At 39.9% G+C, this 16200-nt stretch overlaps 1 protein-coding gene across 2 annotated transcripts in view; it reads left to right on the top strand.

The window, feature by feature from the left end:
- Ethr (ecdysis triggering hormone receptor) overlaps positions 1-16200 on the top strand; it is a 42300-nt gene that overhangs the window by 18633 nt on the left and 7467 nt on the right. For both annotated transcript variants that reach the window (XM_076904447.1, XM_076904448.1), the window contains exons 4-5: positions 10887-10995; positions 12268-12339. In XM_076904447.1, the coding sequence (XP_076760562.1) occupies positions 10887-10995; positions 12268-12339 (181 nt within the window). The remainder of the gene's footprint in view (positions 1-10886; positions 10996-12267; positions 12340-16200) is intronic.

The raw sequence follows: 16200 nt of genomic DNA, 5'->3' as shown, positions 1-16200 counted from the left end.
AAAGAGATCAATTATTTACATATATTTTGAACAGCACCAATGGCCGAGATTTGTTTGTCAGTGGGGAGCACCTCTGTTAACAAGTGGATTATGATATTTAACCTTTCCGCTGAAAAATATCAGAATATCACGTGTCGAGTGCCGAGTGTAGGTAGAATAGAATAATGAAAAAAGTTGATGGAACAGGCAATTTTAATTATCCGTCGAAATGCTTTGCTGGCTGGCGGCAAGTTCTGTTTTTCCTGCGCGTGGCTTATTAAAATTAATCCGCATGCATTAACGAATATTATTTAATAACGATCCGATCCGATGATAATTCCGATCAAATGTTCTTTAGTTCATCAAGCTCGTGCATGTACAACTAGCTCGTAGGCTATATATTTCAGTTTGCGTTGGCAATTTCCTTATCGAATGAGATACAACAAGGACCTCGCTTTGCTCGTCATACGAAAAGATAATATCGCTCTCTACCCTGGTTCCTTTGTATCCCACTCTTCTCGCAAACGAGTTCACGGTCTACATTCAGAGGTCTACGAATATTCTTCGCGTATTTTCGATTTTATTATTTACATTAATTATTTTAAATATGTCCTCCATTTCTATGTACAATAACTTTTTGGTGCTAGTTTAAAAACAAATTCTAATTAATTAATACACACACACAAAAACGTAGAACTATATACACATAAACGGAACTATAATAATAGTTTCCGCGTACACCATTTGTCCGCGAATTTCTTAACAAGCGTTACCATATATGACACCACATTTAATTCATTATTTAAGCGGATCACAATTCGTTTTGCGGAGTGAATTTTTTATTTCTTCCACGTAGATTGACAAGCGCTCGCTCGTGATTTGAAAAGAGTGTACGAAGAGATTAGTAATATTTGCCCTTGGCAATGATTATAAATTACAATTACGTAGTACTGTTGGTTAAATTCGATTTTATTCGTCGGGCACAGGTAAATTCTTCTTAATGAAAGGCATTACAATTAAGTATTAAACTTTGCTCGACAAACTATGGACCGAAGAAAACCCTTCCGTACTTTCCACTAAATATTCGAATTTCGTTGCGCCGCATCGGAGTGCTAGAAAGTAGTAATCGAAGAAATTGGATTTATTTTAGTTTAATTTAGTTTAGAGTTGTTTATCAACTGGGACATTCTTCCTGGATTGATTCATTTCTATTTCCTGCTTGGCACTCGCGGAGCCAATTTACGACACGTAAATACTAATTTCGATCGAATAATCGAAGCTTTGTCTCGTCGACAGGAGCAAGATTTATGGAACACCGCTCGAAAGTGTCGAGACATTTTATCCTTAGCATTGCTAGTCCTTGAATATCTGCGCGACAAGAATATATATTATGAAAAAAACCAAACTGTTGTTTCCGTTGAGTTAACGACACGAGAAAAATATCAATCCCGACGAGGAACCGACGAGCCAAACGCTTTTTGGCGACGCAAACCGCGAAACCAATCTAGAATAACGGGTCGCAAGGTTAATTACGAGAAAACTGTTCCCAAAAACAGACACAGAACCTATCCTGTTCGACTGCTGATGAAATCTCTCAATTACCGAACGCATTTCTGACTAACGTTTTCGAGGCACTTGTAGGATGTAGATGAGAATAAAGTACAAAACTTGATTGCTCAACGTTTACTGGGCGTATTTATTTCTGATTCACCCGAAGGTTCATACAAGAATGCCTTCTTAGGCCATTCGTACTAGCCTCGAGGACACCCTCAACGTCATGGCCCATTCGTATGTTTAGACAAGGCCCCGGAGTGGGGCAATGCCACAGGGAAATGCACACGGCCCTCGTTGACCGTCCGTGCACCCTGTTACCCGATATTTCTTACATTCGGCCATACTGACGTTTAGGTCTGCCCTCAGACTTCACATAATAAATGAACTTAAACTACTGTCATCGCGTCACGATACCTTCGTATCATTGTGACCGATGATGGATACCATCGTATCCCTTATCTGGGCGAGACGCATTTCGTACCCCTATCTGGCCACCACCCTACCTGAGATACTCTTTGTATCCGTCCGGTTCGGTGTTTACCTTGATGGTAGGTATGCCATTGCACCCATCAACGGTTACCATCTAGGGTACGTCTCTCATCGGTACGAGATGCACTCTGCATCCCTTACCGGCCACCACCCTGCCTGAGACACACATCGTGTCCGTCCGGTTCGGTGTCAACCTTGATGGTATGCCGTGCATCCACCAACGATTGTTGCCTAGGGTACATCTGTACCCATGCTGGGCACCTTGACACACCTCGTGTCGTGACGCACTTTGCGTCCTCCTTCCCTGGCCGGTCATCCCCATCGGAACCGTCGTGGAAGGGTGTTGTTCAGTCCGTCCGCCACAAAAGCCATTGCCTTCGCACGTCGGAACGTCTTGCCTGGTTTGCCCGGGCAAAACGGCTATTCGTTTACCAAAGCCTTACGCCTTGGGCTTCTCTTTTCCTTTCTGCGAACACAATTGAAAATACATGAGATAATATTCAATTTGTAAAGCAGTGGACCTTCTATCATAAACTACATTAAAAAAAAAGGATATAATGATCTAATCATCGTGGTCATCCCCTTGGATCGTAATCCATGGCTTAATCCGGTCGGCTGCAACGACGGTTCGCAGTCGTCTCGAGCCTTCCCTCAGATCTTCCACCTCGTACCGATCGTTGGGCAATACCACTTTTATCCGAAAAGGTCCCTTGTATTTCGGTAGCAGCTTGCGGCTACTCCCCGTCGAGGGTTCACTGGTCACTTGCACCAGCACCAACTCGTCCACGATGTACCTGCGAGCTTCCCTTCGCGTCCGGTCATACCGCTCCTTCTGCATCTTCTGCTCATGAGAGATGTGTCGACTGATTTCTGCTCTCAACGTAGCCAGATCTAGTCGGTCCATTTCTTCCCGTACAGCATTCAATACGGTTCCTTCTGCCATTGTCTTCGCATCACATCCGATCAACGCTTTCATCGGTGTCGTGTTGATGCTCTTGTTGTGCATTGTGTTTATCGCACTTTGCACCTTCTTGACCTGCGTGTCCCAGTCCCGTGGATCTTGACCTGCGGCACTTGTCGCCAGAGCGTCAACAATGGTCTTATTGTAACGCTCGCACTGTCCGTTTGCTCTTGGTGTAGCCACCGCATTTAATATATGTTTGATCCCGTACGTTTGGCATAACGTCGCGAATCTCCGTGATGTGAAACTTGTTCCACGATCACTTATAATCCTCGTTGGCACACCGAACAGATGCATAAGGTTCATCAGGACCTTCTCCGTATCTTCTCCGGGTCTTCTGATCCTTTACCGGTTCCACGATGGTAAATTTCGTAAAAGCGTCTACTATTACGAGCAGGTATTTGTTTCCTTTCCGACTCGTTTCGAAGGGTCCTACGTGGTCGATGTGTAGGGTGTGAAACGGAGTCGGTATCTTTTCTATTATATTTAGCTTGCACTGCTTTTTGCCCGTGGTGTGCTTATAGTATGCACAGCTTAAACATGCTTTCACATATTTATCCACGAAGCGTCGCATATTGGCAAACCAATAATTTCGCTGAATCCGTTCCAGAGTTTTCTCCGAATTCAAATGTCCAGCCTCGTCATGACATAATCTACAGATCTGCAATATTGCATTCTTCGGAACAACCCATGCATATTTATCATTAGGTAAACATCTATACAATTTACCTCGTTTTAACACGTATTCCTTGAAATAGTGTTTTACTTCGGGAGATTTCTCGTTATTAGTGAGAATCGTCCGGATGCGCGACAATTGCTCGTCCTGCATTTGGGCAGCGACGATCCATTCGTCCTCCGTGATGTCAACGCAGGCAACTTCAAGGGTGGTCGGCTGAGGGTTTCGGCTAAGGGCATCCACATGTGCCATCTTCGTCCCTGGCCGATACATAATTTTAAAAGTGTACTCTTGAACTTCGAGCCACCATCGACCTACGCGCGGCAATAAATCTTTCTTCGAAAAGGTTGTCCGTAAGGCATTGCAGTCGCTTACTACGGTGAAGTCGATCCCTAGCAGATAGACTCTAAAGTGTCGCAACGCGAAAACAACAGCCATCGTCTCGAGCTCGTAGGAGTGGTAACACCTCTGATCAGCTGTCGTCTGTTTGCTGAAATATGCCACCACTGCCATTTGCCCATCTTCCTGTTGTTGCAGCAGCATTGCTCCAACGCCGATTGAACTGGCATCCGTATGCAACTCGGTGGGTCGAGCTGGATCGAAAATACGCAATACTGGTCGCGTGGTCAATTTTTCTTTTACCTGGCGGAAGGCTTGCTTTTGTTCTTCCCTTCATTGCCACGGTACGTCCTTGCGGGTTAGGCGCGTAAGAGGCTCCTCAAGTGCGGCGAAATTCTTAATGAATTTCCTAAAATAGCTTGCCAGTCCCAAGAATTGGCGTACCTGCTTTACATTTTCGGGTGGTGACATTCGTGGTTATACTTCCCACGCGATGCTCGTCGCTCCGTCGGCTACGCAAGCGCGAATCGCGTCTTCGCGGGCTGCGCGAGCGCGAATCACGTCTTCACGAGCTGCGCGATCTAATTCGCGAAACGTGTCTTCGCGGGCTTCGCGAACGCGATTTGGATCTTGAACGCGACCGTTGGAGAAACTTCTCCAACATTGCCTCCAATTTCCCAAGGCGCGCTTCGACAGAGGTGGTCCTCCTGTCGGCTCGGGCTACGCTCTCGCGGCTCAGTGATGCGCGATCCATTGTAATAATTACTACTATTTAATTCACTTAACTTCACAATATATTGTCACGCACTACACTATGTCCGTCAGAGTCGCAAGGTTTATCCCGCTTCTGATTTGTAGGATGTAGATGAGAATAAAGTACAAAACTTGATTGCTCAACGTTTACTGGGCGTATTTATTTCTGATTCACCCGAAGGTTCATACAAGAATGCCTTCTTAGGCCATTCGTACTAGCCTCGAGGACACCCTCAACGTCATGGCCCATTCGTATGTTTAGACAAGGCCCCGGAGTGGGGCAATGCCACAGGGAAATGCACACGGCCCTCGTTGACCGTCCGTGCACCCTGTTACCCGATATTTCTTACACACTTTATTACGGCTCGCCTACGTCGTCCCCCGTACAATTTCGATGCAACACACAGTGGCCACTCTATTATTTGTGCTCATCAAGACTAAAAAAAGAAGAATAAAGAAAAATTTTAGTTGTCATAAGTCAATAAGATACATTAAATAATATTTTATAAAAATTAGCTAATAGGTATCGTAGTACATTGACTTATAAATGCTTAAACGAAAAATTGACATGATTAAGGCAGACGAAACGCTAAGTAATTTTTATTTAAAAAATCGGACCCAAGTAATTTAATTGGGTTCATAGCTATTTTTTTAGAGGATAACAAGAGTTTAAATGATATTCTATTTTTATCACATAGCACTAGAAACTATAATAATTAGTTTAAAATTGGTATACAAAAATTCTATGCTAAATTAATAATAATGATAAGATTCCTACGATAGAGTATCCTAGCGTATCCCAGCTCTGTGTATAAGCTTGTATATAAACTCCTTATAAAACGACTCTCCAAACTTGCATTCATTTCGTGTTTAACGACATTTTTGTTTTTATAAATACTCAGAGTATGGTTTTTTTTTGGTCAATGCAGATATAATAAACGTCTAATGCTAATAGAGTTCAATGAAAATAATATCACCCGAAACTTTAACCGAACGTTTAATTATGACACGAGACAAACAACATTTCTGAAGTAAATTTTGTGTTCCCCGGCAAAATAATGCACGTGCTAATTAATTCCTTGTTTGCTCGCAATGTTCAACAGACGTCGATTACATAAACTTTTAACGAGATGAATTTATTATTGCAATCACTCGACCGCAGCCAAACATTGCAAACAATTTTTCCGATAACAACGAGTTACCGAGGAATAGAGAGGCATCGAGAAGCGTGGGAATCGTAAATGTACAGTTCAAAAACGGATAAGGAAGAATGGGAATTCCGAAATCGAATAGTTCTCGAACAAGCCGTGCTTGTAAGTCGGTTTACGTATAAAAAGCATTTGCAAATTGTAACTTTTCTGTTACATTTACAACTTGTTAATTGAAAATAACATAAGAACAAATTGCGCAATAATTGTAGAGCCGTAATTTATAAAAGCACAAGCATATCAAACGGATACGCGATAAGAGTGTATTTCTATGGCGAGGAAAATTGGATTCGTCAGCTAAGAAGGTGACTATTATACGTGACGCTTCAAAGGACCGCTTCTGGTAACCATTATGATATAAAACCGGGACCGAAACACCTCGAGAAAATTTCCCGTCAAAATTTGGATTTAAAAGATTTAAGAACATACAAATTTAGATCCAACTGCGCTAATTGAAAACCGATTCGATGCTGTTTCTCCTAAACTGTGCGATTAGAAAATCCAATTTCTAACTTCGCGTTCTAATTTCCCCGCCGTTTCGAGTAATTCCTTTCTTTTCTTTTTTCTGACATTAAACCTTACTAGTCAATTAAATTACAGAAACAGAAAAAAGTGTGCAATCCGATAAAACGAACGCAGTCAGAATTTTTTAAGTTTAAACTTAACAATACTACTTAACATTGCAATCTGGGAACTGTAATACCCCAATATTGAAAAATAAATTAAAACTCTTCTCGATTAAAATCTTTCTTGAAGGAAAAATTTGGAAAAAAGATAGAGGGTCTGAAGGGGTTATTAAAGTAAGCGTGATCGAGGCGGGAGTTGGCGAAGGACGAGAAGGGCGCGCGTTAGCACGCGACACAGGTCCCGAACGACGGACAAGGTTGATGGCTGGCTGAAACGACCGGCTGAACTTCTACCCCCTGCCAGGAATTACCGTTGCTCTTAGAGGGCCGGGCATTTAATGCTACGCCTGTCGTAACACCTCCTTGTCCTGCCGCTTTCTATCCAATTCTCTTTAACCTTCGTGGCAGGAAATAGAATGGAAAAGGCGCCGTCCCCTTGACGACCGAAACTGCTCCAGAGACCTTTTTTCGAATCGCCACAATTCGGTCTCCTTTTGCGGTTCTCGGAAAATCTGCTTCTTTTAGATAGACAGTGGGGGAGAAAAATTGTTTTCTCGAACTGTCTTCCTTCGATAATAAATATGCGGTGTCCGCACCAACTGAACGGTGACCTTTTATGCGATTCTAATTCATTAACGGTGTTTTATTACCGGGCGCCTCCTGGAAGAGCCATAAATCGGGGGAGGGAATTTTTAGACAAAACAATCTTGACTGGGAAATACAGCTACCGATAGGCAGGGGACGATAGTCAGAAATACGACTGTCGGACTAAGCCACGCGTTCTTATCGAACGCAAGTTTGTAGTAGGGCCGGAACGGCGGAAGGTCCTTCGTTAACAAGCCTCGATAAGAAGTGGATGGCGGTCGTCCATCGCCAGAAGAGAATCCAAACCATTGGAAACAACCTGTTTCCATTTATTTTTAACACTAAAAGGTCTTTTAGACTTTAATCCTTTAAATTCTGTTTTGCGCCTAAAAGCGGTTAAAAGAAATTGCAATGCAACAATGTGGAATACAATGAACGAAATTACAAATATATATACAAGGTAAATTGTAAAATCTACAACAATTTTGTTAATTATTCTTCAGAAATTTTCAGCGCGCATTCAACGGTGCTTATATAGAAAGCTCTCGTGATGCATAATAATATCTAAATATTGGAAATTAGAGAGGCTGGCGCCGGAAATAATCAATCGTTTAAATTATCTTCCGCGTCGATGGATGCCGACAACTAGAAATCTCCATTAGTATCCGGTCCACGCTTGCTATTCACCCGTTTACGCTCGTTCAGATGGAAAAGAATGGAAATTGAATTAACCCCGTGCGACGCGATCGTTCCCTCCTAACGAGATGAAAAATTATGCTCGATCGCAGTCCTTTATGTTAACGAGGCGGGACGGAACAAAAGCCGGGAAATTTGAAATTGGAGAAAAAATCAAGTTTAAATCATTTCCCCAGCGATTGCACTTTAATCGAAACAATTAAAGAGAATTTCTCCTTGCTGCTGTTATTTCGTTAGCCGTATATTTCCGCTCCGAACTAAATTGCATCTTTCAAGAAAAATGTGCTAATTAAAAGGATACGCGTAATAATAAAACACATAGCGGAATGCAATTTAAATGCCGCAGTCGGGCAAGGAAACAAGGTTTGCAGTTAGTTCTGTGGCTTCCTTCAGCCAGTAATTACAAAACGTATCCGCGAGAAATACTCTTCCTGTTACTTGAGAAACGAACAACAACGCTCCACGCATTATTATTATTATTATTATTGTTATCATTATCATTATCATTATCATTATCATTATCATTATTATTATTATTATTATTATTATTATTATTCCCGTATCCACTTACCATTTTCCACTTCCGTAGAGCAAATGTTCGTCATTTCTCGGTTCTGCTCGGACCTGAATTTTATATATTTATATAAAATATATTATTATACTATGCAAGTTCTGTTTATTTACTTAACAAATTATGAATATTGATTATGAACTGATAATACTGCTATTTTTTCTTTCAAATACAAAGGATTAGAATTTAGTTCCTGAAAAATACCACAATTCAATACTAATATAATAACTCGTTAAGCAACGATGCTTAAGATGGCATAAAAGACATATTCTGTGTCAAAGGGGTAAGGATTAACTTTTTAAGGAGAAAGGTTAACGAAATTTGTAATTTCTTTTTTCTTCTTTCTTTACACAATTTAATATGATATGAAGTATTGAATTCATGAAACATCAGTTTCTTGATTCTTATCTGCATCTTGATTCTTCTTAATTGCATAGAGTATGTAACGTGTGTGAATTGTATTTATGGAGTTTTCTCTTGGAAAATGTTGCGAAAGTCCAAAGCAGTAATTGTCATGATTCTAATCGTGTGCCTTTTGTGGAGTGTACTAATAAGAAATGTAACACGAACAAAGAAATAAATGAGCAAATAAGGATATACAAATTGAAAATACCAGAGCCTATATGAGATGGATAAATATCGAACTGCGCCAAAATCAATCGAATAAAAATTACCAGACTCGATTTTATAATTAACTCTTTGCACTCGGAACCACTTACATTTTTGCCTCCAAACTCGAGAGCTCCTCAATGAAGACAATACAAATACATAATTTTCAATAATAATAAACTTTATTTATTCTGTTAGCAAATTACAAATAAAGCTTGTTCAGCAAAGTTTTGTTTATGTAACCGGAAAAAAAACAATTAATATGTAATATGGATGAAAAGAAGGTTTGAATGCAAAGGGTTAACAATGATTGTACACGGAATCCCTTGTTTGACCCTTTGCGCTCGAAAGAGATAAACTGACGGCATTATTATCACTTACGTAACATTTGTAATTTGCTAACAGAGTTTGAAGGCAAATTTTAAAATGGCTCCGCTCCGGAGCCCTCTAAGGATGCAAAGGGTTCGATAATTTTAAGGAATATATTTGGTCTCTCGAGTTTAAAAGTAACACTGGTCGATAGAAATAAGAATAATAACGCAAGAATTTGATTCTTTTTGCGTTCGTTGTGTTTACGAGCACAGCGTCGAGAAGAGTAAATGTTTGGATTTCAGAGTGGATCAATGCTCCAAAATGGCGCTCATAATTCTCTGCGGCTTATATGCTCAACGTGCTTCCTGAATCTTTACCGACACTATTATTAGACGCTTTCTCCTGATTCCGTCTTCTAAACTTAGATATCAGTCATAAAGACGGTTTACGGTTTAACATGATTTCTTTTCGTATCTTTTGACACATTTCTCTTTTAACGGAAATATCTTTCGGACCAATTGTTTAGACACTTTTATTTTATAATAGATTATTTCAAATAATCTCTTTCCTATGTACACTTCTCCTTTCCTTTATCATACTTTTCTCATTTCATCCTCACTCCGCGTATTCTCGTTGCTCGCATTTCGCATTTAATATCTTTGCATACATTATTCTTTTTCTTAACTAAAATTCATTACACTTTTCTTCATCTTCGTTGACCCTTTCTTCTCGCTATTAGCGAGCATATACTGATCCTCACCGCAAATAGATGTCCAATTTTAAATCTACCAAGAGAACATTTAAAAGCACAGTATTTTAACAATTTCTTGAAAAATTTCTTCATATTTTTCTTTAACAACGAACGTATTTGAAATAATGCCAAAGAACGATTGAGAATAATTGCTATCGAAAATTTAAAATAAGCTTATTTGCGAAATTGAAAGCTTCTCGATTCGTTGCCGAAACATTTACCGAAAAAACAGTGTGACTTCCTGGAACGAGCCTGAAAAAAAAACACGACTTGGAGGACATCAAGTAAATGGAGGGGGAAGGTACACCGAGAAATAATAATGTTCGGAGCATAGTACCGTTTTATTGCGACACCCTTGTTGCCGGATAAGATGCCTTTTGGGAACCGTAAAACTCTTTTGCGGCTGTGGGATATGAAAATTAAAACGTGTAAAAGTATACGTGTAAAAATAAAGAAGTTGAAAGTGTATGCTGAAGAAACTGGAAATTTCGTTCGGTTTATAAAAGATTGATAATTTTCCCTTCTTCAATTTGCAAACAGCGATGAACGAAAGTAAAATCAAGCTTTTCTGAATTCCTACAATATTTAATAATCAGCGAGTCAGTAGAATATCCTGATCAATGGTCAGACTAACCTCGTTTAACTTATTCTAAAGCGTCAGACCTCCATTCTTTACTTTCATCTCGCGTTTCATTTAATAATCGAACGTTCCATTTAATATCTTAACATAATTCCAATGATGATTTTTATTTGATCGTAACGGTTTATTAATTTCAGGTAAAGCAGTGCCGTTTATTGAATTGACTGTAGCCCACGCCTCGGTTCTCACTATCCTGGCAATCAGTTTCGAGCGGTATTATGCAATTTGCGAACCTTTACGAGTCGGGTAAGTAAAAGCAGATAATAGAAAATCGTACAAAATTATTATACCTATTTTACGTGTTTACGTACCATGCTTTCGTCTTTTGAACGCTGATATTAAGATGTGCAATGAGATTGTAACCCTTTGCACTCGGAGGCACCTTAATGGAGACAATGCAAATAATGTTCAGTATCACAGCAAATCGTAACAACTTCATTTATTCTGGCAAATTACAAATTTTATGTAAATAATAATGCTGTTACTCTCTTTTTCGAATGGAAACGGTTAAATAATTGCGAAAGAGACTACTAGATCTCGCGTAATAATCACGCGCAAATGAATCATCATCGGTTTCCTGTGCAACGAGGAAAATGCGAAATTGGGAAACTTGTCAGGATGGATTTAGAATTATGTCAAATATAATCTGATGAGTGGGTCAAGGACATGAGTGGGTCCGAGCATCGGACAGTATTTCATTCCTCAGTACGAAGAAAATAATTGATTCACGTCACGATGTCTACAGTGCCAAAAATCATAGATGCCAAGGGCTATGCGACAGAATATTAATGCACGTATTATCAATAGATGATAACATTAATTAAACGTGTACGCTCAATTTCGTTTTAATTAAATATCTGTATCTGTTTTTCTTTTTACGTTTCTGTATTTTTATTAACTACTCGTTAAAGTAGCGATTTTGTAAACTAGTTTGTACGTAAAATCATTGTATGCTTTGTGAGACGTAGACGGGCTGCTGTTTCGCAATCAATTGAAATTGGTCGTTGAGCGCAAAGGGTTAAACTATGTAGGAGTAAATGCGTGTACAACGGACGTGTCAGTCACGGTTACGAGTTATTTCTTCGAGCTCTCTGCGATCGCGGAAAGACGAACTAAGCGGTCGCGTAGGGTTCCGGATAGCAAACAGCCCGCAGGGCCACCAAGATCTTCAAATATCTTAACTCAAAGATTTTGGAAATGATCGAAACAGTTAAAAAAATCCTCCATAAAATAGTCGAACAAAATACTAAATTTATGACCTATAAGTTGTAAACTTTTAGTTAATAGGGTGGGGCCTAAAATTTTCACTGCTTAGGGCCTCCACTTGTCTTGATCCGCCCCTGCGCCCGCGTTAGTAATTTCCCTGCGCTCTGCCTCGCTCGATTTATCGTCTAGCCAGCGCTACCAGCCATCGAGTATGTGTTCCACGGCGTCAATTCGAGACGTCCATCACGATTTCGTGGGAAACCGTCCGCGAACCATTGCTCGGCGACTAGATTGATTTTTATTTGTCCACAGATACATGTGCACAAAGACCAGAGCGACGTTTCTTTGTCTACTGGCGTGGCTGGCTGCGGCGCTATGCACGAGGTGAGAAAACAAGAGAGAAAAGAAAAAAAAGACAAATCAAATCGATCGGCTATTTGCATTGCCATTTTTGTTGCCCGCTTTTTTCTCAGCTCATGCATGCTTTCCGCGCTCTTTTCGCTCGTTTAACGATCCTCCTCTCATCCCTACTTCTCTTTTACTGTGCCTCATTGTTTCCCGTCATATTTTATTTTCATTCGCGCGCGTTTCCATATAACAGAATATATGTACTGTTTACTAGAATAAATACAAACATTTGTTTAAGTTTTGTTTCTCCATCACTTTCGTGAGCTTCAATTTAGTACTATGTGTACTATTTAAACAGGTGTTGAACGAAGTCTCGTCCTTCTCTGTTTTGCTGGCTTCAAATTTTAGTTGAAGACCTAGTAACCGATCTATTCCTCTTTAATCTTCTCTCTTAATTACTGCAACTCTACTGCACAAGTTGAAAGCGAATTGGAAATCACGGTCATTTTTCTTATGAAAATGTTTCACGACTTAAACGCGACCGGGAGAGCCGTTTACAATCCCTACCCGCGGGAGGATTCTCAACTTAATTACCAGACAGCGTAAACAACGCGTTAAAGTGGCGCAAACGGCCGCGACGCGGTGCTGCAAACCATGTAGAAGTGAATCACGCAGGTTTACGTCGTATACAGGCTACAAGGGCAGTATCGTTAAATACAGCCGCGTTGCACGTTGCTTGTCCAACATATTTTTCTTTCTCTACGTTCTTTTTCCTACGCTGCGCCTACGTGCACAACGAGCGATGCCTTTACGACCGAAGCGCGCTTAATTAAGCGCTATGGTCACACTTCACGACTTTTCATCGCGATAAAAGCAATCGTTGATGCAGTTACGTGATACGGAAATGTATAAGCGACGCATTGAAATGACGAAAGCGGTACAAGTCGTTCGACAATGAAACAATTCGTTAAATGTACGGAATTGTACGAAATGGTATCTTGTATTGTATGCCATTTTAGTAAATCGTGACACGTGTATCAACCTTGGCGTACTAAAATATCGAATGTACGGTCACGAACTATTCTTTTAAAAGCATTACTATTGAGATACTTGAAAAACAAATTGGGTTCCATTCCTCGTTAATAGGCTCTACACGATTGCTGTGTTCAAAACCATTAAAGTAAAAAATGGGTCCTATTTACCATTTACCATTTTTAGTGAAACCAACGGTCATTCGCAGACAATATATGGCGGTGTTAAAAACTAGATCGCGTTGAATAGGAATTCAGAATAAATAAAAGTTTTAATTCAATCGTTTCATACAGTTGCAAATAAATTTATATATCGTGAAAACCAATCCCTATCCTCGGCCATCTGTTACCATATCGTTCCACGCGCGGAGGATGGCTTCCCTCGGTGATATTTTCCAAGGAAGTTCGGCCGTGAAAATCGATACCAAGTGGCGATGATAAGAGAGAACTACGATGTCTGACCTGAAGAACCTTAATGGTCTGTAAAATATTTTCAAGAAATTTCTGACAGCTGTAGGTGTGGCAGTAGGAATGGACGTGGATTATAAGTGTGGGGGTAACGGGACAGAGCAACGGTATCCTCAACCTGATAGAAATTAAAAGAAAAGCTGCAAAAGCCAGGGCAGTATGGTAACACGTTTCAAGTCTGTTTTACGATTATCATTCGGTATGCATCATTGCTGGAAACATTCAGCTTTCCACGAAGTTTAAACGCTTTGACTTTCATTTACAATTGGAAATTTTGTTTCACGGAAATTGGCATCAATTCCCCTGAATAATTTAAAGAATATGCAAGTGTAGTTTTTTTACATTAATAACATGGACACGATTTATATAAATGCACTTGGTCATTAAAAAAGTATAACACACAAAGTAATAGTAGAATACTTTTACAAATAATTACATACATTATCCGTTTTAAAAATGGGAACGCATGACAGTGAACGTCATTACACGCTCGTTTCTAAGCATACAGCAGAAAATTGTAAAGAGAATATTTATCCGGAACAAAACTGTGAATGCTTTCCTGGAATTACATTAATATTCCCATGGATGAGACTCTTTCTGATGCAGCTTCCGCTTGTGGAACATTAAGTAGAACTACCCGTGGCCACTTTATGTAATTACATCTAGGGACAAGAAAAAATCAAAGCCTACCTACCGAGAAACAATCTGAATTCTCGCTTAATAAATATCATGAACGACTATCATCGTTTAGTTAAAAAGAACCAATATTGCTCATGAAGCATTATTGCATAAGCAAACCAATATTGTTCATAGTGCTCATGACATGTGTTATTTATTAATTCGTGAAGATCTGCAATATGGACGGAGTAATATTGATTAACTTCGAAAAATCCTTACAGTTACAAGTGCCGTTTTTGTGCTTTCAAATAAGCTTTTTCCAACCTGTACAGTTTCAGATTGTCCTTAAATTTTTGAAACACTCGAGAAAAATACCTCGTATCGAAGATTCATCTCAATTACACCCACCATCTGTCCCTTTGAAACGTAATACCAAAGGATAGCAACCATAGTGGCTAAAAGATTCGATTCCAACGACTCGTAAAGTCCACACGGTGTTCCGTTCACGTTCGAGTAGTTTCGGACGAAAGGAGGCATCCCGTATCACGTGTCGTAAAGGAATATCGCTTGTGAACCACTTCTTGGGAAGAGCTTTACGCGTCGCTAACACGTTTTCCCCTCGTGGATCACGGGGACGCGTTCGGCCATTTCAAACACGAAGCCTCGCTGGGTTTATGGCCGCTGAAAAGTCAGCCTTCGTGAAAAAAGTGGATGAGGATTGCTCTGTGAAAAAAGAAAATACTAAGAAAAAAAAGACGCTAATAGGACCACGTATTTCAGACTGATGAAGGACAATTCAGGCCAGAGGAGACAACGACGGATGACTGAATAAAAACTAAACTAGTTTAAGACTACACTATAGAATCACTGGTTGAAATTAGTTTTGACTTGAAAATGCAAATTTGTATGTACATTGTTTCGAGTAAACGCCAGTTGGAACAACTCACTAGGTAATACCTTTTCTGTGGAATATCGTTAAAATTGCGCTGTTGTATTAGATAATCCTTTAACCTAAATACGCGTTTCCTGCACTGCTCGCACGTGCTCCGTGTGGCGCTATGCGTGTATGTACGTGGATCACGTGACACGCATGCAATTTGTTCCAATGTACCAGTAAGTTCTGCCCTATGGTAATATTTTCTGACGGTAATGCAGTAGAAGTTACATTGATGTTCGAATATTAAAATTATTTATTGTAAGCCACGCATTTAGGTCAGAACTACGGAATAGCAAGCTAGGAATACTCGTAAATCATTAGTACAGTTTTCCAATTAAGCGGTGAAAAATAAATGATGCGGAACATAATTTAGGAAATATCTTATCTATTTTACTTGTTCAAATAAGAAAAAAGAAGAAAGTTATTCTCAATAAACTTCACTAATGAAGAATTCAAAACTGTTGGTAAACTAACAGAAACGGCAACTCAAAGTCCGCCGCGACTTCTTTGGAAGTCCAGGAATTACATTTCTCGTATCCAATCGTAACATCGACTGTACACCAACTTTATAGAGTTCCAGTCTTACATTCGTGACGTAAACGGCCATAGTCTGAGGAAAATAAACGCATACAGGGATAGCTTGTCGATAGCATTAATGAGCTTGAAAATTCAACGTTACGCCTCCGCGATATATGTCCTGACGGTGTTTGCCGACTGGAGTGCCTTTCGAAATCGTAATCTCGGATTTTCGACAGTGTTATTGATGGGAAAGAAAAATACATAATCCATGTCCATAGATTATGGGATTGGAAAGACTGCAGATCGTAGGAAGATTTTTGCTCC

The sequence above is a fragment of the Xylocopa sonorina genome, chromosome 11 (assembly GCF_050948175.1).
Source record: "Xylocopa sonorina isolate GNS202 chromosome 11, iyXylSono1_principal, whole genome shotgun sequence".
Classification (NCBI taxonomy): Eukaryota; Metazoa; Arthropoda; class Insecta; order Hymenoptera; family Apidae; genus Xylocopa; species Xylocopa sonorina.
This window is presented reverse-complemented; position numbering and strand designations above follow the sequence as displayed.